Genomic DNA, 23,781 nt, shown 5'->3' on the forward strand with positions numbered 1-23,781 from the left:
TTAAGGAGTATTAAATAAGTGAAACTTCCATTCAACTACAAACTTCTCGAAATACTGAGCCATATTAGCAACAATTATCACTTTATAGCAGCAAAAGATTCTAATTCAGGTCATATGTCATCAAGTAATATTGTGTAAATTTTCATCTTTACTGGGAGTAGATACAATGAAAATTCTTACAAAATTCAAAAGCAACTAATGTGATTTACCCAGCTTGACAGCCAAAATAATGAAGAGAGAGTCAATTATGTTGAAGCAGAAGAAGATGAAGAATTGTTGTTGTTGTTGTTGGCAACCAAAGAAGAAAAAGATAAACAATCATAGTACCTTGACATCGGCCATTAGCACTTAGAAATCTATCCAAATTGATGATAAAGATAAATATTACTATCTCTTGAACACTTTTTAGCCTTTAATTAATAGGATTAAAACTTTAATTTTAATTTAACTAAAAGTCAATAATTAATTTAAATCACATATTTTATGGAGTTCATAATTTTTCAACTACACATTTCATCAACTTCTATCAAAATTTACTAAAGATTTGATTTTAATCTCTATCAGCGATGACTATAATTTTACTTAAACGTTAGTTAATTAATTAACTAAACATCAATTTGCCTCAATTATTAATAAAGGTTATATTTAATAATATAAGCCAATTCAATCTTATATTAGCATTAAAATGAAGACTTACTGTTGAAGTCCACTCACACCCATTCAGGAACCTAGCCTTTTCCTTTGTAAATCTGCAATTGAATTAGCTTCACCACTCCATTCATCATCTAGGGAACAATTACAAGAACAGAAGGCAGGTTGGTTTCTCTTCTCTTTTGGCTCATCAGCTTCTTGCAGTAAAAACTCCAGTGTTAGTTTTGACTTTGAGAGGAAAAAATACATGTTTTTTTAGCATAATTAGTTATTATTTTCGATTTTTTCAGATAAATTATTTTTCTTGCACCATTCTTTCTTAATGTTATTGTACAAAGATTTTGATGTGCTTATTGTCCTGCTATTTCTTACCAATTGTTTATATATCTGTAGTGTAAAGTCAAGATCTAAATGCTATAATTTTATCTTCTTCTTTTACTGAAATGGGGTTTGTGTGCTTTGTTACAAGTGGAACTTACAATTTCGCATGGTTTTTACTGAAATGGGATGGTTTTTAGGATGTTTTTGGATCTGTTGTTTGCTAGTGTTGTTCATAAAATTTGTTTTGACTGATGTAGATTTAGTTTAGATGTTGGGTGATTTGGTGGACTGGATTTGGATCTAGGGTTTTGGATTTTGGAGGTGGTGGTGATTGTGACCAATTATTTAAGATATTGTGAGCAATAAATTGGTTAATTTGTGTTAATAAATAATATGTGAACGGTAAAATAAATAATTTATGATCAATAAATAATATGTGATCCAAAAAATGTATAATTGCAACTCACAATTTGTTAAGTTATGATTAATTAGTTTGATAATTTGTGATCGAGAAATAACCAACTAATTTGATAGCCCTTGTTTGGCCACCAGTATAATGAGAATTTGGTAAAAACATATTTTGGAATAGTGAAGAATTGGTTAAAAAAGAAGAAAAAATTTTGAGGTTACATGTAATATTATTTTATTAGTGAACACGTGGTTGATAAGAAGAGAAAAATGAATTATAATTTTAATGGAGATTAAACAATTATATAATTTGTGATTGTAAAATAAGTTGTGACCTATAAAATTCATTATTTATGACCGTGAAATAATATGTGGCTTATTAATTTGATAATTTGTGACTTATAAAATTTGTGATTGTAACTATTATGTAACTGTAATAATAAATTGTATAGTATTGTGACTTTAATATATTTAGTTAATACAAATTTTTAATTATCTACTTAATTAATAAAATTTAGTTATGAACTTAGTTTTTAAACTTTAAAAGAACTCTCTTAATTTTGAAATCTCTTAACCACCTTAAATATGTAATATTCCCGTCTTATAATTGTTCAAATTATATTGGGCCCAATATAATTGATGAAAAAGGGTTGAATGGTCAACTAATGAATTGGAACTTACACATGCCAGTTCATGGTCCATAACCATTCGCACACATGGGCTAGTTTTTTTTTTTTTTTTTTTTTTTTTTTTTTTTATTCATTTGAATTTTTAAGGACTTTTCATGAAAAATCCTATCTTTTCATGAAAGTAAGTTTGCCCTGATTAGTGGTGTATGAATGAAAATCTATAAATAGGTGATAGATTTATTCCAATTCATCATATATCAAATTCAATTTCTCATTTCATTAAGGATCCGTTTGATTGTAAAGATGGAATTTGAGTGGAAAAAACGAATTTTAAAGAATTGAATTGTCTAGAAATTATTTTATTGGGAATTGTTAATTATTGTGTTGGATAGGTATAATTTTTCACTCGGAAAACGTCGAAATAAAAGTATCTTTTGGTATACGTTTGACTTTGTTTTTCACAAAAATTGTCAATTTAAGAGATATATTCTTTTATAATTGTTCCTAGAATTTGTTACCATTGTCAAAAAAATTAATTCAAAAATATCTATATTTTGGTGTTTGTTTGGCTTTGTTTTATATGGAAATTGTTAATTTAAGGAATATTCTCTTTTACAATGTTCCTAGAATTTGTTTCCATTACCAAAAATTTTAAAAAAAAGGTGGAAAATGAAAAACCACCCAACCCCATGGGAATTGATTTTCCCCAAAATCCAAGAATTTGTAAACGTGTGAGGCAAAGTGGGAATTGGAATTGCCAAGAAAATATTGTCTATCAAACATAAAAAAAAGTGGAAAATTCATTTTCCATTTTCCATGGAAAAGGTGTTGCTTGTGGAAGAATCACTTGTGCTTTACGTGTTCATGCCTCATTCTTTATGTCATTTTTTTCGAGTTTCTATCTCCTCCTTTCTCCTCTTCAATTTTACAACATGATTTGGTTTGGCTGTCTTATTTGTAGGCAATACCATGGGTGACATGCTAGCAAACATTGCAGTGAATGCAGCGAGCAATTATAACAACCTGGATAAAAAAATGCAAAAACTTAAGAGGAAGCTTGAACACCTCAACAGTCAAGAAGCTGATACGGTTGACAGGCTAAGAGTGGAAGAACGTGATCCCCAAAAAAAGAGAAAAGGTGTGGTCCAATATTGGTTGAACGAAGTGGCATCAAAGAAAAACGAATTCGAAAGCTTGGAAACAGAAGTGAACCAAAATTGTCGTAGTATTTGGCGTGTGAACTTGGCGAAACGTGCTGATGAAATGATTAAGGAAGTGACAGAACTTATTGATCAAGGCACATTTTCTGAGGGAGTTGTACTAGATATTAGCGAGACAATAGAGGAGAAATTTGTAAATGCTGAATGGAAAGGCCATACTTTTAAAGAAAATTTCCAGACAATTTGGACGTGTTTATTGGATAATGAGGTCTTCCGTATTGGCGTCTATGGTATGGGAGGAGTTGGTAAAACAACTCTGGCACAATGTATCTATAATAAGCTCAAGAATGAAACTTTGTTTTGTGGTAATATATTTTGGATCGTAGTCTCACAAGATTTAAACATTCACAAGTTGCAGAATGACATTGGAAAAGCCCTGAATCTAGATCTTTCCCATGAAGATGACGAGCACAAGAGGGCAGCCAAATTGGGTTGGGCACTGAAGAGAAAGAAGAGATTTGTACTCATGTTGGACGATGTCTGGACTCCTTTTTCGTTACAGAAGATTGGAATTTCTCCCCCTCTATATGGATCTAAAATGATAGTAATTAGTCGATCACTAGAGGTGTGTCGCAAAATGGAATGCCAAAGGTATCTAAAAGTGGAAGTTCTTTCGGATGAAGAAGCTTGGAATCTATTTATGAACAAACTTAGTTGTGGGAAACGACTTCCACCCAAAGTGGAAGAGATAGCAAGAGAAGTGGTAAAGAAGTGTGCTGGTTTGCCTCTTGCAATTATCACCATGGCTGGAAGCTTGAGGGGAGTGGTTGACATTCATGACTGGAGGGATGCCCTAGAAGAGTCGTGTGTGGGATGAGATGTCATGGAAGATGATATGCATCCATGCCATTTCGCTAATTGAGGATCCTACTTTCGGTGAAAAAATTGAAAATTAGCTCCTATGATGTTTTCATCCAAAAAATCTCATCGTACGTTGGTGTATAGTCTAGTGCTTCACTATCTAATGCAGGGATTGCGAAGCTTGTGAGAACCTTTCTTCGAGGTGTGGAATGATTTTCATTGTCCAATTTTCCCATTCCGGCTACAATTGCCTCTAAAATCACTAGCTTATGCCTGAACTTCCTATGGGGAGCCAAAAAGACATTGGTTTCTTGAAGCAAAATTTGCCTACTAAAGTATGAAGGAGGACTTGGTTTTAGAGATATTAAAAGATGAATTGTGTGCTACTTTCAAAAACTCCATGGAACATCCATAGCAAAAAGATCCCCTTTGGATAAAATGGGTCAATCAAGTATATCTTCGTGGATGAACATTTGGGAGTACATGCCAAAAAAAAAAAAAAAATGATTCTCCTTTAGTAAAAAAAGTGCTGGAAATCAGGGACCAATCATGGGGCCTGAATGCACATTTCAGGCTAGTGTAGACTGGTTGTGGGACTGGATGGAGGCAAAAAGTTTCAGTATTATGGCTGCCTATGATTTTTTAAGGCCAAGGGATGCAAGGGCAGTATGGGCAGATACGGTTTGGAATACATCCATCATACCCAAGCATGCTTTCATTCTTTGATTAGGTGTTAAGTCCAAATTACTAACTAAAGATAAAATTCAGCACTTGAAATTAGACCTAATATGTTCATTTTGTGGAGAAATGGAGGAAACAACATAGCACAAAACTTATTTTTCTCTAGTTCATTCAGTAGTTCTATTTGGGGACAAATTCGTAGATGGTTGGCCTTTAGACGCACTATGTCTACTTGCCAAGTGCATTGAAATGGATTAAAAAGAAAGCCCAGGGAACAACTTGGGAAAGGAAAGCAAAGTTAAATGAAATGCACTTGCTACTTCCATCGACTATATATGGATTGCGAGGAATAGGTAGATTTTTGAATATCTTAGGCCACAAGTGGATTACATTGCAAGACGGATTAAAACGCATTTATACAAAGCTGTGTTTACTTTGTATCCACATGTTTTAATTCATTTTGAGTCCTTAGCTTGGTGTCCTTAGCTTTTATCGTCTGTACATCTTTTCATTGTGTTAACTCGAGTATGTCCGGAGTAATTGTAATCGTCACTTGATCTATGTTTACCCAGGAATGTCTGGTGTACTTGTATATGAGTTTTGATCAATATAATTTATATTTATCGATCAAAAATATAATTTTACAGCTAGCCAATTCGAATTGGAGGACATATTTTAATGATGCTAGGCAGCCTATATATAATATAATCCTTGTGCAGCTTTCTTTAAGAAGAAAATTGGGCTGCTTGAAGTTCTTAATTAGAAAGGAATAGTCAAAGTTTTCGGCTGGATACTTCACAATTAAGATAAACTTATCATTCGCCAACATAGGTTGCAATACTTTTGGGAAATTTCTGAGAAAGACTTGCTGATTTTTAACAGAATTGTTGATTTGAGATAAAGATAGCTGCACTCTGCTTCCTTCGGAATATGCTATGCTTGTATTCTTGTTGCACACCTTTGTCCCTTAGAACTTCCTTTGGCAGACAGATGCAATATCAGAAAATTTATTTGTATCTTTGCCACGAACGTGAAATATTAAAAAATAAATTAATGTAGTCGACCTAGCAATCAAATTTCATTTATCTCTATTCATCTATTATTTACTTCATCCACCTCTTATTTTCTTCACTAGTTTTTTTTTTTTTTTTTTTTTTTTTTTTTTTTTTTTTTTTTTTTTTTGACATTGGCATTCATCATATCTTGTCTAATTAATTTTTATTACATCTTTATATAATATTCAAGGCTACCAAAGCGAAAAAGAATAGCCCATTATATCTATTTTCGGCCTTAATGTTTTAAAAGTCACTCTTCTTGGATTGATATTTACAATATTAGGGATAGGTAAAATATTCTAATGAAAAAATGTCGTCAAGCCCCCAATTAATAATATTCATCATACTAATCTTTCTAGAATCCATGGACCAGTCAAATAAGAAATTTCTACTAAATTATCATGTCTAAAGTTGATTTAGTCCTTGTGTAATAAAACTTGAAAGAAAAATGCTAAAGGTACATTTTCATTTACGTATGGTTGACATTTCCTCCTGTGTGGTACAATCAAGACCGTGTCATGAAAGATCATTCGACAAATCGAAGGATGTTATGGAGTCATGTGAAAGAATGTAAATAAAAGTGTAAAGGAAAAAAAATGTTCCTTGATTGAACTTAAAATGAGCTTTTTTTTTTAATAAGTAAAATACGATATTTTGAAAAATCAAATCTTAAATAAATTATTCAGGAAATTGGCCCTCCTCCATTCATTTCTAAGAATATCAAATGTTCATATTCCCAATTTTTTTATTTCCATAATTGCCCTCGAGTTAGATGGTCAAATGACAACAATGCCCTGGACATAAATACCCCATCCACCCTAATTCTAGGTAGTTTCGTCAATTCCACAATGTGGTGGAATGCCCCCAAAACAGTTCGTCAACCATGTGACGGAAAAGCTAGATGATGTAAGCATTTCTATTCAATTGTGGGCCAACAATCAATCTTTTATGAACCTCTTTCTACGAAGGTTCTTTGTTAGTGCAGGGTTACTACCATTAGCACTTAGAAATCTATCCAAATTGATGATAAAGATAAATATTACCGTCTCTTGAACACTTTTTAGCCTCTAATTAGTAGCATTAAAATTAAAATTTTAATTTAAACTAAAAGTCAACAATTAATTTAAATCACATATTTTATGGAATTCATAATTTTTCAATTACATATTTCATCAACTTCTATCAAAATCTACTCAAAATTTGATTTAAATCTCCACCGAACATGAGCTTACCATCAAAGTAGTCTATTAGCGATAACTATAATATTACTTAAACTTCAATTAATTCATTAACTAAACTTCAATTTGCTTCAATCATTGAAAAATGTTATATTTATTAATAATATAAGCCAACTGGAACTTATATCGGCATTAAAAAGGAAGACTTACTGTGAAGTCCACTCATAACCATCCAGGAACCTACCCTGTTTCTTCCTAAGTCTGCCTCTGAATTATCTTCACATTTCCATACCATTCATCAGCTAGGAAACAATTACAACACAAGGCTGATTGGTTTCTATTCTCTTCTTACGTGGTTAGACAAAAGAAGATAATCAAATCGGTGTGCTTGGTAAGATACAATAAAACTTCTACAAAATTATAATATTGTGATCAAGAAAAGATTCTGTTTCGCGCGAGTAGTCGCTAACAATTAAAAAGGGATCAGACGATTGTGTAAGGAATAAACCTCTTGAGACAAAGTCCCAAAAAGGGGTGTTTTATTGGCGATGATTTACAATTGAAACTAAACAGAATGCCTCCAAGGGGCGCAAGCACACGAGTACTAAAAGAAATGTTTAAGTTTAAACTAAGAAATTGAAATTACATATTCTCTGTTTGAGAGTGTTTGATTCGGGGTCTTTCTCTTTATGTCTTCTCTTCCTTTTATATTCTCTTGATGATTTCTTCGTGACAAATTGCTTGGAAACTGATTGATTGCTTTATAACTACCCACTTTCTTTATGGTGGCTAACTTGTCGTGGAACTGCCGTCTCTAACTGCTGCCACTTCTCTTTGTCTTTCAATTGCCTTCAACTGGGTTCCTTGAATCGTGGAATGTGATAAGGTTACTCAATAACTGCTTCAATAACTCCATTTCTGGATAACCATAACATTTTATGTTTGCTAAGATCCTGGGCGATTCGAAGGTATGGGCGAGAACAGGGTCATCGCTTTGGGCGACTGTAAGGCACTCCATTCACTCAGATCTTGAGCGTCTTGCAAGTTTGGGCGATGATGTTACTGTGTTTGTGGGCTTCCACTGCATTTATTAATAACCCTGGGCCTTTATCCTGAATTGTCCAATTGGGCTTCATTCTTTGGGCTATTTGATTTGGGAATTCCTTAATTGGACTTCATTCCTTGGGATATTCGATTTGGGCTGCACTTTTAGTGTGTCAATTATTACCCCCCAATATGGCAGAATTAATACTAATTATTAATCTTTGCCATATTCACTTTGTATTTTCCAGCAATATTTGAAATTTTCAAGAATTTCAATCATTATTTCCTTCTACAATCTGAAAAAGTGCAACATTACAAACCCTTATAAACCAAAAGGACACGCCATTTCAATGCACCACTCGACCACGTCTATATTTCGCGCTTCTTCCTCGCTATTTTACTGTTTATCTTCTTGCTTCTCTGCTACGTTTCCCAGGCAAACCTTGTCAAAACTGTACTTTGTTTCCAATGGTGGCTCCACAAACACAATCTGATGACTCTTTTAGTTTCGAAGATTTTCAGAAAATCCTTACTCGGCCATATGTAAATCCTAACTTCCTTGCACCAGCCAATGCCGAACTCAATGAGTTCTATCTGGGTCCATCATTCAATAACGCCGAAGCCGTCGAACAAGTGGTTGTGGGCCAGCTGTTCCCTTGTACTCAAGGCCCTCCGTTCTTGAACTCTTTGCCGCTGAGGTCGATTCACGAAAAAGGTATTCGCACTTGGCCTAAATCTGATGTTCTTTTCCCTAGATGGCATGCTCGCCTTGTGGGCCATGGTCCTACCAAGGGAATTTTTGATCGTGCTAGGATTTCTGATTTATTAGAAATCACTCTTCAACCCCAAATTTTTGACCCAGTGCTTTTTCCTATTGTTTTAAGTTTTTGGTTTTCTGAATATAATACTTTTGTTTTCCTTCTTGGTCCCATGTCTATTACTTTAAGGGATGTTGGGGCCCTAGTAAATCTTCCACCTTTGGGCGATACCATTTTTCCTGGTATTTTGATTTCCAATGTTGCCCCGAAATTTGACAAGAAACTTACTGAGTCCTATTCAAACCTGCAAAGCTCTTATAATCACTCAAGATCTGAACCTTCCCATGCTGAGCGTGTGGCCTTCCTTCAGATTTGGCTTTGTAAATATATTTTTTGCGTGCCAAGTATGAAACCTTCCATGAGCTACTTACCCATAGCGCATGAATTGACGCGTGGTAGGCCTTTGAATTTGTGTTCCATCTTTTTGGTTACCTTTTATAGATGCATGACTTCTCTTCAATTTCAATTGAAGAATGGTGCATCTCCCACTAGCAGTGGGCCTCTTTGGTTCACTCAACTGTGGTTGAGAGCATATTTCCCATCACTTGGTGCGCCATCCATTCCTCTTCGTTCTACTAGCTGTTATGGGCTAGCCATTGACCCATTGAGCCCTGTAAATATGTCCAGTAGGGACATTTTTTCATTCTTTTATACCTTAAATTAAATTCCTTCCTTCTTTCCTTTTCCTACTCATTTAACTCCAGATTATGTGCAACCTCCGTCCACCCTGGACAGTGCGAGTGCCTCTCTGCTCGTTTGGGTTCAGTTTTTGACTGGGAGGAAGTTGTTCCATGATATTTTAACTCGAACTAATGCCAAAGCTGGGGTTGAAATATATGCTCCCCAATTTTTTGCTCGCCAACTTGGTCTTGGCCAAATTTGACTTGTTTCTCCTTGCTATTCAAAAAATTTGACAGACCGCTTTCACACCATTAATAAGGTAGAGGCACAAGCTATAGATTTTCGCAACATTCTTTTGACGAGTAAATTTTCACTAGCCCCCTTCAATTCTAGCCATATCATCCATCCCCTTTTTGAACAACTCTAGTCATCAGTGAAGCGCAGATTGTTTGCAACTGCTGCCAATCGTGCTTTCCATTCACTGGATCAGCCAAACACTTCTTCCACTTCTTCTATTTTGGTCACCCCTGTGTTCATTAGGAATCCTTCCTCTCCTGCTCGTGCTAAACAATTTATTCGTCCGTCTACTTCTCTACCTGCCAAGGCTACTGCAGCTAAGAGTGCCTTAAGCCGCAAACGGCTAGCTTCAGCATCTCCCATTTTGGAGGAGGATGATGATGACGACGCTCCTCTCACCGTGAGGAGAAATGTAATTGAATTATGTTTATTTACAAACATACATTTCTATGTGCTAATGGTTTACTTGAAACTTTCTATGTGCTAATGGTTTACTTGAATTTCTCAGAAAAGTTCAGCCTCTCCTTTGAAGGCTTTGGTGTTGGCAGCTCCTGCTCTATCATCCTCTGCTGAAGCTGCTTCGTCCAAATCAGTTGGTGAAGAGACTATGCTTAAAGAGAAACCTTTAGTCCTGGAACCTTCATCACAACCAATGGAAGAGCCACCTTCTTCCTAGAGCGTCGACCCCCCAAACATCGAACCAGAATGTAATACATTTTTTGATGTTTTACCTTTGCTTGTGCTATTGATTTTTGATTTATTGCTTCTTGAATTCTGTAGAGGCTCCCATGGGTCTGCCCGTTGTGGCAGAGTCTTCTCGCCCAGATAAGGGGAAGTCTCCACAGGTGGTGGAGCCAACTGGTGATATGCCACTTCCCAAGATTACTGATGAGGTAACATTTCGCTTCACTTTCATTTTCGCTTCGTTTATTGTAGTGAAAACCCTCAATGTTGGCATTTTTCTTTGCAAGGTGCTAATGACATTGAGCGTTCCATCCAGGACTTGTTCACTTCCTGAGGACAAGTCAAGACGTCTTGCCCTACTTCAACCGGTCGTCCTTCTGCTTTTTCAGAGGAAGATATGAAGTTCCTCAAGCAATCGATATTTGAGTATGTCTCTTTTATGGACATGGACATCAGTCAGGCTAGTGCTGCTAAACATAAGGATAAGCTTGAGCTATTGAGTGCGAAGTTGGCGCAAGCACTGACACTTCTGTCGCTCAATATTTCTGCTGATTTTAAAGCGACGTTGAAGGTTGTCCACTCTGACATCCTCTCCTTGCTGGCCAAAAATGTTGAACTGAGGGCCAGGAGTACTCAATATCTTTGTACTACATCTGAAAGAGAGTCTTTGCTTCTAGAGATTAACAAAGCCGAGGACGAATTGAAAGAAATCTCTTCCGAAGTTATGATCGAAGACTCTCTGATGACAAGTTTGACTGCAGAGATTAAGGAGTTTCAAGCAAGGATGGACGACTGTAAGGCGAGAATGGCTGCTAAAAAGTGTAATGCTTCCCAAGAAAATGAGCGAACCAAGTCTTTGGTCAAGCAGTACAAAAAGCTGGAGGTTGATGACGATTTTGTAGTTGAATTAAATGTCGCTTCTTCTCAGCAGAGCGAGGATTGGGGGAGACTTCGGGAAAGAATTCGATCGGCCTGGGGTGAATTGTAATTAAGACATCTAATGCCTTAAATTTTCCTTTTGTAACTTCGTACTAACTGCCATTGCTAAATTTGAATGTAACAGCAGCCATTGTCATTAACGAATGACTATTTTGACTACTTGCGTGCCAATTGACGTTGTCCTTAATCCTCAACCCCCAAGCATTTAACTGCTTTATGCTAAGATTCATGTACATTCTCTCTTGGTATTTCTGTCTCTTTTCCCAAGACTTTGGGCCACTTGACTCCAATTACTAGGCACGAATGTGGCCATTCATATTCTGTCTCTTCACCTTCACGCCCCTATAAATGCACGTATATTTCGTACTTTTCATTTTCATTTCCATTCTTTTCTTCAAAAACTAATTTGCAGCCATCGTTTGACATTTCAACAATTGATCCAAAATTTTCGTCTTCCATAGAAATGGATCATTTAATCCTCCCATTTTGCTACCTATTTTGATGTCACCTTCGGTATGGGAGATATAGGAAATATTTTTTGGCCAGCAAAGTTCTTCCCATCGTCTCAATGATGGGAGGCAGTTTTTGAGGATGCTTTTCAAGCCACTTTGCTTGCTGAGAGTGCTTCTCAGTCTCCTTGTCCATTATTGCAGCAATGCGATTAGGCAGGTGATTTGAGAGTGTTTTTCTTCCTTTTTGCTTGTTGAGAGTGCTTCTCAGCCTCTCTGCCTGCCCTTGCAGCAGCGCGATCAGGATGGCGACCAAGGCCGATTCACCCTCTTGCTTGGCGATCGATCGAGGAATTAGTTTGCTCTCAATTGTAGCTTATAGAGCATTTAATATTTTGTATCTCACAATTTGTAACGTATATTTGATAATAAAGGAGTTTATTTTGAACGTATTTCATTCTGGCCCTTTTTATATACGATCGTTCAACGCGATTTGATTACGCCTTTATTTTTTCACTTTCCCATAAGGAAGGAACATATTTTTTTAAATATTTGCCATTAATGAACCTCATGTGCTTGGTGCCATCTAAATCTTCCAAATGATAGACTCCATTAGGCAACACATTATTTACTTTATATGGCCCTTCCCAATTGGGCGACCACTTGCCATATTTTGGATCCTTGCTATCCAAAGGGAGTATTGTTTTCCAAACCAATTCGCCCAGGCTAAATGACTTGGCTATAACTTTTTTATTATAAAACTTAGCCATCATTTGTTTTTGAACTTGCAATCTATCTAGGACGTCCAACTTTAATTCGTCTAACTCCAATAAGTTTTGAACTAGTGATTCGGTATACTCATCATCACTTAACTTATGTTGTAAACACACTCTGATCGATTGCACGTTGATGTCTATAGGCAAAATGGCCTCCTGTCCATAAGTAAGTTGGAAATGAGTAATTTTGGTACTTGATCGAGGCGACGTCTTATAAACCCATAAGGCCTTGTTTAGACATTCGTGTCAATTTCTGGCATTTTCATCTATCATTTTTCTTATGATTTTTTTAGAATCTTATTAGAAGATTCTGCTTGTCCGTTGGATTGAGCGTAATACGGTGTGGAGTTCACTACTTTAACTCCAAACTCGCTCAAGAATTTATTCACTTGATCTCCATTTAAAGAAGTTCCATGATCTACCATCAAAGTTTGTGGAATCCCAAATCTATAAATAATATGATCACGGATAAATTCTATGACACTCTTTTGGGTGATTTCTTTTAAAGGTATCGCTTTTACCCACTTAATGAAAAAATCAGTTGCAACTATAACAAAGGTATGTTGCTTGGACGATGGGGTATAAATCTTCCCTATTATGTCTATCGCCCAACCCTTGAACGGTCAATGTTTGATAATAGGTGCCATCTCTCTTGCTGGCGTCCTTTGTATTGGACCATACTTTTGGTATACTAGACAACTCTTTGCATATTGAACACATGATTCTCCCATCTTGGGCCAAAAAAATCATTTCCTAATAATTAATCATCTCATCCTTTGGCCAGCTTGATGAGCTCCACATATCCCTTCGTACACTTCAGCCATGATTGTCCTGGCTTCTTGCAAACTTACACATTTTAGCAATATACCATCAAAGTGTTTTTTAAACAACTCTTCATCTATCAGTGTATAGTTTAGCAAACGCAACTTCATTTTTCTATTATCTCCTTTATTAGGTTCTTTAAGGAACCTTTTAATCTTTGCCCTCCAATCTATTGTATCTCCATCTTGTATACAATGAATTTCAATCCTTCTCGCTCTTCTTTGAACTACGGGCAATATTACTCCATATTCATAAGTAGATTTCCAATTTAAAACCTTTGAATACCCTGAGGCCATCTGGGCCAACTCATTTGCTACGTCATTATATATCCTATTAACACATTGAAGCTCTACTTGGTCGAATTCTTCCAACAACTCTTGGGCGATTTCATATTGACTTATAATGGAATCAATTTGGTACTTAAAATCACCCATCAATTGGTGAATTACCAATTGAGAATCGCCTCTAACGATCACATTCTTTACTTCCATATCTATCATTAATTCTAGGCCCACAATTAAGGCTTCATATTCGGCTTGATTGTTGGTGCACATCCTATCCAAAGTGAATGCGAACTTGTAACAAATCCCTAAAGGATTTATTAATGCTACTCCTACTCCTGCACCTTGAGAGGTTTTTAACCCATCGAAATACAAAACCCAAGGTTTTAATTCGAATGAATTGATTTCTAATTCAATTTCTTCAGACATGTCAAAGCATGGATGATTGGCCAGAAAGTTAGCCAAAACCTGATTTTTTATTGCCTTTTGGGGTATGTATTGTATTTCGAATTCTGATAATGCTAACGTCCAAAGGCCTACCCTTTGGTGTAAAATAGGGCGAGAGAACATATATTTAACCAAATTTATTTTAGAAATCAAATAAACGGTTAGGGGTCGCAAATAAGCCCTTAATTTCGTACATATGAAATACAATGCAAGACATAATTTTTCAATGACAGAGTAATTATATTCACGTTTTGTTAACCGTCTACTCAAATAGTAAATCGCCCTTTCTTCACCAAATTGGTCTTCTTGCGCGACCATTCCAGCTATTGATTCTTGTTCAGCCGATATATATACTTTCATTGGCGGTCCTTGGATTGGTGACACCAACACTGGTGGACTTGATAAATATGTCCTTAGGCTTTTAAAAGCCTTTTGATGTTCTTCTTTCCAGACGAATTCATCCTGATTTTTCAACTTTAAAAGTAGCGAAAAAGATTTAGTTCGCCCTGCACAGTTAGAAATAAAGCGTCTTAAAAAATTTATTTGGTCTAAAAACTTTTGCAATTCTTTTTTATTGCAAGGTGATTTGGCCTCTAAAATATCCTTCGCTTTATTTTTATCAAGCTCAATCCCCCTTTTGTGTACTAAGAAACCAAGGAAGTTTCCTGCATTAACGCCAAATGCACATTTCAAGGGATTCAATTTTTGTTTATATTGCCTCATTCGGTCAAATGAACATCTCAATTGTTCAAAATGGTTCTCTTCTTTAATGGATTTGACCACTATATCATCTGCATACACCTCAACAAACTTGCCTATTATATCATGAAAAATCAAGTTCATTGCCATTTGATAAGTTGCTCCAGCATTTTTTAGGCCGAAGGGCATAACTACCCATTCAAAACATCCAGAGATCCAGAGCACCTAAAGGCAGTTTTGTGTATATCTTCTTCAACTATATAAATTTGATTGTATCTTGAATACCCATCCATGAAGGAGTATATTACGTGTCCAGCAGTCGAGTCTACTAAAGAATCTACTGTAGGCATTGGATATTCATCTTTGGGTGTGACTATGTTTAAATTCCTAAAGTCTATGCACACCCTTAATTTACTATTCTCTTTTAGCGCTGGCACGATATTGGACAACCAATTCACATATCTGGCTGTTCTAATAAAGCCTGCTTTTAATAATCGCTCTATTTCTTTCTTAATCTTAGGAAGTACATTAGGAGTAAAACGCTTAGGAGGTTGCTTATGAGGCTTAAAATTTGGCTTGGTTGGCAATCTATGTTCTACCAAATCTCTATCTAAACCAGGCATATGTTCATATTCCCAAGCAAAACAATCCTTATATTTCTTTAATAAAGCGATTAATTTATCACTAACCTCTTGATCGAGCATCTGGCTGGCGAATGTTGAGCGATCTTTCCATTCATTGCCAATATTCACTTTAATCAGAGGGTCTTGTACTTGAGCGTATCCAGGTTTGGTGATCCTCATTACTTTATCGTCCAATTCCCTTAAAGGCACTTCTTCTTCTAAACAATCCACCTTGTTGACTTCTCGGCCAATATTTGTTCCAACTCGAACACTGCCAATTTGTCTCTCAATGCTTCCAAGGCTGCTTCTTCTTTCGTCTTGTCCTTACATTCTTTATTGAAAGTCATTAATTTGGCTTTGAAGACCTGAACATCGGCCATTTGCCTTTGTTGCTTACAACTCATTTAAAACTCCTTGATTACTCTTTTGCCAATTACTGGCTCTTCGGCCACTATGTTTGGCCTTATTTGACTGAACATTTCAGTGAGTGCATCTACCGAAAACGGCTCTTCACTCTGTGCAACAATTTAAGTTTCTTCTCCATCTTGGACTACTCTAACAGGTCTATAAATTTCTTCGTACATGAACCTTTCCACTGAGTTTGCTTCTGCGACAAAAGGCCTATGATCAACCTGCACCACTTCTGCTTCACTCTTATCATTCCAAAAAACCAGGCATTGATGGAGCGATGAGGGTATACAGCGACTTTCGTGTATCCAATAGCTTCCTAATAACACATTGTAACTAGTATGACCTTCTATTACAAAGAAGACTATGATCCAAGTAGTTGTCCCTATAGTTAGTCCAATGGCATAATCCCTTTAGTTGAAGTTGCTCCTCCATTGAAACTTGTAAGGATGACTTCCGTTGGAATCATATCATTTTCTGTCTTTGCAAATTTTCTCATCATCTTAGATGGAATGGTGTTTATAGTTGCTCCATTATCAACAAGTACTTTTGCCACAGGTATGCCGTTAACTAAAGTTTTAACGTACAATGGCCTCAAGTGTTTAGTTAACTTCATGACTGGTCTCTTAAAAATAACCTTTTCGGCAGCATCTATTTCCACTTCTTGTTTGTCCTCTGTCGAGTTATCCTTTTGTGATAAGTCAACGTGCAGTATGTCGTACTGAGCTTCTGTTTCCTGAATTTCCTTTTTACTGTTTTCTAATGCTTCTTCTTCGGTTACCCAACTTGTAGGAGGAGGCATTATTTTTGGAGGTGATCCATACTTTTCAGAGTGAGGACCTTTCTTTTTTCTTTTGGGCGTCCCGTACAGCACGTAATAATCGAAAGAACGCCCAGACGGTTCCCCCAACAAGTCCACTTCACGAACCTCCTCTCGATGTAGTTGCTTCAACAGAGTATTGTGCGATATCCCTCTCTTTCTTCTTTCTGCTTCCAGATCAATTTCCTCTTCGATGTCCGTCATACCATCATCCCCTTCATCATTGTAGGCTCCTCTAGAAGTTTGGCCTTCTTCACATTCCAGCACATATGCTTCTTCTTCGTTATCGTCCCTTTCTTCTTCTTCTTTCTCTTCGTTCTTGAACTCATTAGCTAGTAAGTAATTATTAGTCATGACAGGAGGTAACGTATCGAACTGAATAGTAAGGAGTTGATCTGGATCTTCTCCATCTCTTCTGTCTCGCTCAAACTTCGATCTCCCAGAAGAAGTTTCTGATAATTCTTCTATTGATTTATCTGTACCAGTCTCTTCACTGTCTTTGAGAATATTTTGATTGGCTACCTCGAGTAGTTTAGGTGCTTTAGGACGTGGCACTCCCTGTTGTTGCCTCATCATTCGTCCATAATTTCGTTGAAAACGCCTTTGTTGAGTTCTAGTCATCTCGTTGAAGGGTATCACCCTTCCAGCATTATACTGGAACGAATGCCATACATTTGGTCGGCGAGGTTGTTGCCTGAATGTTCTCCCATTATTTACTGGCCTGAACTGCATCTCAAAAGGCGGTCCCCTATAGAATGATGTACCTCGCCCTCTACCAGGCTGAGCATTTGGGAAAAAACTAGGACAATGGTGATGCTGCCATATCCCTGGTTTTTCTGTATTTGCACTCATTTCTCTTTTGCATCTTGCACACAGGACGTTTTCATCCTTTTTGGGCTCCTTCCCTTTGATACGTTCAAAGACACTGGGATGTGGCCTAGGGTTCTCTTCCCCGTCATCTATAACCAACTTGAATTTTGGTAACTTGTTTTTGAAACCAATTGTTACAATGTTCACCCTAAGTGGCTGTGGAAAAGGGTTTTCATCCACTGCCATCTTCTTCTTATCTTCGAACGTAATTCGTCCCGATTCAATGGCGTCCTGTAACACATGACGAAAAACCAAACAGTTGTTAGTCAAATGCGACCATGCATTATGCCACTTACAATATTTTTTACCCTTGATTTGTTCAGGGCTTGGCAACGTATGTTTATCGCTTAGCGTTATCTGCTTATCCTTATATAGTTTATCAAATATAAGGTCAGCTTTGGTTACGTCAAACGAGAATGTTCTAGCCTTTTTGTTTTCATCTTTTATAGGCTCATTCTTGCCCGATGATCTAGGTTTAGCCATTATAAGACAAGTATATGCGTCTCCTTTGATTAATTCAGCCAAACACATTTCAGTTTGATCGTAATACTCGTCATTAATGGTATGAACATCAAAGTTTGGGTCTTTATAATAAGTCCCCTTGCTAGAATTTTTCATTTGCTCTTCTTCTCTTATTAATCGTTCATACCTAATCACATTTGCGCTCAATTGGAAAAGATCAAGAAATTTCCTGTCTTGGAATTTCTTTTTCAAATCAAAGCTTAAACAACTTTGAGCGATTTTGACAAACTCCTTTTCGGGCAAAGGTACAAAACATTTACTTCTTGCTGTCTTGAACCTTTGAAGGAAACCTTCTGCCCATTCATTTGGCATTTGACGTAGATTCGCCAAATCGGCCAAAGTAACTTCAGATTCAGTCTTATAAAACTGAGCATGGAATAATTGCTCCAATTGTTGCCATGTTTGAACAGAGTTCGCTGGCAAATTGATGAACCAAGAGAAGACTGCTCCTGTTAATGAACTAGGGAACAACCTCATTTTATGTTAGTCGGTTACTTCACCACTTTGCAGTGTGAATCGCCCTATGTGTTCTAGAGTATACATCTCTCCTAAATCGGTAAATAATGAGAATTCTGGCACTTTATACCCTCTTGGCCATGGATATGTTTGGTTTACCCAATCAGGGTATGGCTTTGTGTAAGTCGGCCTAATGACAGGACGTACCCCAAAAACCATTTGATCCTGTACTATTTCCATAATTTGGTTTCTCAACATGACGTTGAGGTCATATAAAATTCCTACAGGTTGGTTGGTCGGTTGATTTGCCTGAGGCCTGATGTTTGGTACTTCGTTGGCAACAAAGTTGCCATTATTTGGGTCATTGCTGCCATTAGCCTGAATATTTATTCCATCATTGACACGTGGGGTATTCTGTCCATTATTTAGGACATTGTCTCTTACATTTAGGTTACCCCCCAAGTTAGCTGTACCATTACCACTATTCTGATTTGGCATTACACCATCCCCCTGGTTTGAAGTAGAGGGACCAAAAGGTGGTTCTATCCATTGATTTGGACTTAGGACTGTGGGATTATATCCCATAATTGTCCTAGTTTGAAAGTGATTTGCAAGAGGCACAACTGGCTGGCAAATTTGGCCTACCAACTTATTCATTATTTCATTCAAAGTATTCAGTTGTTTGGCCATATTGTCATAATGTGCATTCCCATTCTGGGTAAATCTTTCTATATTATGAATATTTCCTAGATTTACCTGTTCAACGACATTCTGTGTGAGTTCTCCAAGTAATGCACGCATGGTTCGAGGATTCAAATCTGTCATTGGTTCGTAACGACTGTGACTGCTCTGACTCTATCCCTCTATTCGTGGAGAGCTATGCTGCTCCTCATATCGCTCCATCACAGACTGGACTCCTCCCTGACTTGCTGCTTCCTTATCAGATTTGTGAGGCATATTGTTTCACCTTTTGTATCTTCAACACCAAACACCAATGTCCCACTGGGCGTGCCAAATTGTTTCGCGCGGGTAGTCGCTAACAATTAAAAAGGGATCAGACGATTGTGTAAGGAATAAACCTCTTGAGACAAAGTCTCAAAAAGGGGTGTTTTATTGGCGATGATTTACAATTGGAACTAAACAGAATGCCTCCAAGGGGCGCAAGCACACGAGTACTGAAAAAAATGTTTAAGTTTAAACTAAAAAATTGAAATTACATATTCTCTGTTTGAGAGTGTTTGATTCGGGGTCTTTCTCTCTATGTCTTCTCTTCCTTTTATATTTCCTTGATGATTTCTTCGTGACAAACCGCTTGGAAATTGCTTGATTGCTTTATAACTACCCACTTTCTTTATGGTGGCTAACTTGTCGTGGAACTGCCGTCTCTAACTGCTGCCACTCCTCTTTGTCGTTCAACCGCCTTCAACTGGGTTCCTTGAATCGTGGAATGTGATAAGGTTACTTAATAATTGTTTCAATTACTGCATTTCTGGATAATCATAACATTTTATGTTTGCTAAGATCCTGGGCAATTCGAAGGTATGAGCGAGAATAGGGTCATCGCTCTGGGCGACTGTAAAGCACTCCATTCGCTCAGATTTTGGGCGTCTTGCAAGCATGGACGATGATGTTACTGTGTTCGTGGGCTTCCACTGCATTCATTAATAATTATGTCTGGGCCTTTATCCTGAATTGCCCAATTGGGCTTCATTCTTTGGGCTATTTGATTTGGGAATTCCTTAATTGGGCTTAATTCCTTGGGCTATTCGATTTGGGCTGCACTTTTAGTGTGTCAACAGATTCTTTTTAGAGGAATTACTAATTCATTAATAAGTTATTAATTCATTTTAAATTAACACTATAAAAATGTGATTAGTTATTCTTGAATTGAGTTTGACAACTAAATCAAAAAGAAAAAAAATCTTAAACTTCATAGATAGAGAGATTTGACATTAATATAATTATCATCTCATTACTAATGAAATGAAAATAAAAAGGAGCTAGGAAGGAACCCCTAACTTTTAATATACAGGAATGTATACAGGTCATATGCTAACGAAAGGGGGTGGAAGACCATATCTCCAATCAATATATAACAATCAAAGCATATCGTCTAAAAAATTAAATTTATTAAAGCTCAATAATAATTCTTTTTTTCAGGGAAAACACATTGCTGCTATATTTCGAGTAATTTCGAATTGCAGTGACAAATGGAAGACATTCTTCAATCTTTTAGGTTATAGGAGACGTTTGAACCATTCAGTCACTTTTTGACCAACTCAAAAATCTCTCTCTACAGAATACTTGTTGAATGGATAAAGTTTCTACTGGAGAACTTTGCATAGGAAAACGTGTGCTGCTAAGAATTGATGCGAAGCAATTCACGATTTCACTGATTGTTTAAATAAAAGTATCACACCATGCAAATTCGTTGCAATTAACAGAATACTGAAGTATTTATATTGATGGGTTGAAATTGTGGTGATACAACAATTAATATTATGTGAAAGGAATTGGCTATATAGAGAGAGAGGATGATAGGTTGCAATACTTTTGGGAAATTTCTGAGAAAGACTTGATGATTTTTAACAGACTTGTTGATTTAAGATAAAGATAGGCGCACTCTACTTTCTTCGGAATATGCTATGCTTGTATAATTGTATTCTTGTTACACACCTTTGTCCCTTAGAACTTCCTTTAGCAGATAGATGCAATATCAGAAAATTTATTTGTATCTTTGGCAGATAGATGCAATATCAGAAAATTTATTTGTATCTTTGCCACGAACGTGACAAAATACTAAAGAATAAATTAACGTAGTCGACCTAGCAATCAAATTTCATTTATCTCTATTCATCTATTATTTACTTCGTCCATCTCTTATTTTCTTCACTAGTTTGTTTTGACATCGGCATTCATCATATCTTGTCTAATTAGTTTTTATTACATATTTATATAATATTCAATGCTACCAAAGCGAAAAAGAATAGCCCATTATATCTATTTTCGACCTTAATGTTTTAAATGTCACTCTTCTTGGATTGATATTTACAATATTAGGGATAGGTAAAATATTCTAATGAAAAAATGTCAATTAGTCAAGCCGCTTATTAATAATATTCATCATACTAATCTTTCTAAAATCCAAAATAGGTCTAATAAGTTTGCTTACAGAATTTTCTCTTAAAAAACAATACAAATGCTTCATCAAAAAGACCTTTGGCCCCTCATTATAGTATTAAAACAGCATTCCTGATCAGAAAATCAAGCCTGCAAGAAATCTCAATATCCTCTTCAATACTTATGACTTCATGCAAATTTGAATGAAGGAGATGCTGTTTTTAGGGTCGTCGACAGCTTGCCTCCCATTAATTAATAAAAATAAAAAATGAGGTAAGGTCTGTGATCCAATTTTATTGGCTACCTTGATTATGCAAGTATTAACTGTGTGTTTTGATTGGTTGCAGATTTATTGGGCATTAAGGTGGAGATTTGTTGGGTTTTTGATACCCAATAAATCCCGGGCTATGATGTTAACGTGGGTTAATATTATTTCATAGGCATAGGCCGATGAATGAAATAAGTCCAACAACCAAGTCCATGAGCTACACCCGGCCCAATTGTATTCCTTATGGATGGCTTGAATCTTGGCCCGTTTACCCCTTTAATGACCCAACTTAAAGTCTAACCCTATAGTATATATTTGGCTATAACCCTAACCACTTTGATATGATGATTGTGTGATTTTGAGATAAGAAACAAGAGAATCCCGACTGCCCCCCTTTTGTGTGAGAAAAAGGTGTCCAAAAGTGTCCAGAACGTTTGTATAACGTGTGCAATTGGTGGTTCTTTCATAGTATACCTTTGTGGTGTCTTCTCCTAGCCTTTGTAGCCGTAAATCATCATCCTTTCTTGTCCTACGTGGGTAAGATTGTATAGCAACCAAGGTGAATTAATTGGTTGTGATTTGGAGCCGTTTGGATTGGTTGTTGGTAGAGAAAGATACGTTGGACTGAGCCTGGAAAACTACCGTTTGAAGATCTTTTGAGAGAGCTTCCGCAATAGGTGGTTTACATAATATCTCTATGCTACAACATGAAAATTATTCACATGACATTATGTCATAAAACGCAGACAATATTAATCTTCATTATCTTTTCTTTCAATCAGAAAAACAGCTATAGAAGGATCTAAAAGATAATAACTCATCTACAAGTTGCAAACTATTAAGAACCCTACTTCAGTAATGGCTGAGAAATAAATTTCCCAAAGACAGATAATATTGAGTATTTTTATACACGGGAACAAGATTTATATGAGACATGCATTTAAGCAATCTTTGAAATGAAATGAACATTTAGGACCACCTCATGGTTATCATTCAAAATAAAGAACGCCTAATACAAACCTAAGCCAAGCTATGAAGCTAAGACCTAAAAAATTGCTGATCATCACACTAAAAAATGAACATAGGTTTAATTTGTCGAATCTCACAATGTGATTTTCCCAATATAATTTCTGCAATTGTTTAACAATGTCCTGAGTTCTATCAAAGCTCTCCTCACCCACTACTATAATTTGGAAGTCAACATCCCTGATTAGACAACAAATACAAGGTGCTATCTTTCCTATAAGTTACAAAGACGACAGGTCAATCCCCAACGGCATGTGGATGCTTACAAAGATATTGACTCGGTACGCTCGATTAAATAACGAGAACTACTTTTGGATATTGCATATTTATTGGAGGTAATTTAGTGATATGGCGAAGCAAAAAAAATCATGGAGAGATCAAGTACAGAACCAAGCCTCGATCCATGGTGTTGGAATATGATAAAACAAAACATATTGAAATTGATTGACATTTCATCAAAGAAAAGATAGAGAATAGGCTTATTTGCACATCATTCATCCCTATTGAGAGCAAAATTAGCAGACATGCTAACAAAGGGGTTACCTTTAAGGGACCCTTCGACCATTAGTATATTATAGTTAATTTATAATAATACTTAAAAATGATTTATTAAATACACATTATAGTATGTGTACTTTCAATTCAGATAGTTACAGCCATTTTATTTTAAAAAATTAATTATTCCATTATTATTAGGTTTAATTCAAAAAAAAAAAAAAGAACTTTTAACATTCTATTTTCTATTTTAAATGTAATTTTTTAATCTCAAATGATAATTTAGGCACAGCATTTGCAAAAAAAAAAAAAAAAAAAAAAAAAAAAAAAAAAAAATATAAAAAACAAAAAA

The 23,781-nt window shown here is 36.1% G+C and overlaps 2 protein-coding genes across 2 annotated transcripts in view; one reads left to right on the forward strand and one right to left on the reverse strand.

Moving 5' to 3' along the window:
• Nucleotides 1–703: 703 nt before the first annotated feature.
• LOC111398637 (putative disease resistance protein At5g05400) lies at nt 704–5,336 on the forward strand. Its single transcript, XM_023025630.1, has 2 exons — nt 704–815; nt 2,971–5,336. The coding sequence occupies exon 2, from the start codon at nt 2,979–2,981 to the stop codon at nt 4,044–4,046; it is 1,068 nt and encodes a 355-aa protein (XP_022881398.1). The 5' UTR covers nt 704–815; nt 2,971–2,978; the 3' UTR covers nt 4,047–5,336.
• An 18,088-nt stretch (nt 5,337–23,424) lies between these two features.
• LOC111398210 (lanC-like protein GCL1) overlaps nt 23,425–23,781 on the reverse strand; it is a 1,309-nt gene continuing 952 nt past the window's right edge. The window contains exon 3 of the mRNA XM_023025143.1: nt 23,425–23,489. Within this exon, the coding sequence (XP_022880911.1) occupies nt 23,425–23,489 (65 nt within the window). The remainder of the gene's footprint in view (nt 23,490–23,781) is intronic.

The sequence above is a fragment of the Olea europaea genome, chromosome 8 (genome assembly GCF_002742605.1).
Source record: "Olea europaea var. sylvestris chromosome 8, O_europaea_v1, whole genome shotgun sequence".
Taxonomy (NCBI): Eukaryota; Viridiplantae; Streptophyta; class Magnoliopsida; order Lamiales; family Oleaceae; genus Olea; species Olea europaea.

What these genes read in the sequence shown, in the direction of transcription:
- LOC111398637 (XM_023025630.1), top strand. Translation starts at nt 2,979, where the DNA reads ATGGGTGACATGCTAGCAAACATTGCAGTGAATGCAGCGAGCAATTAT.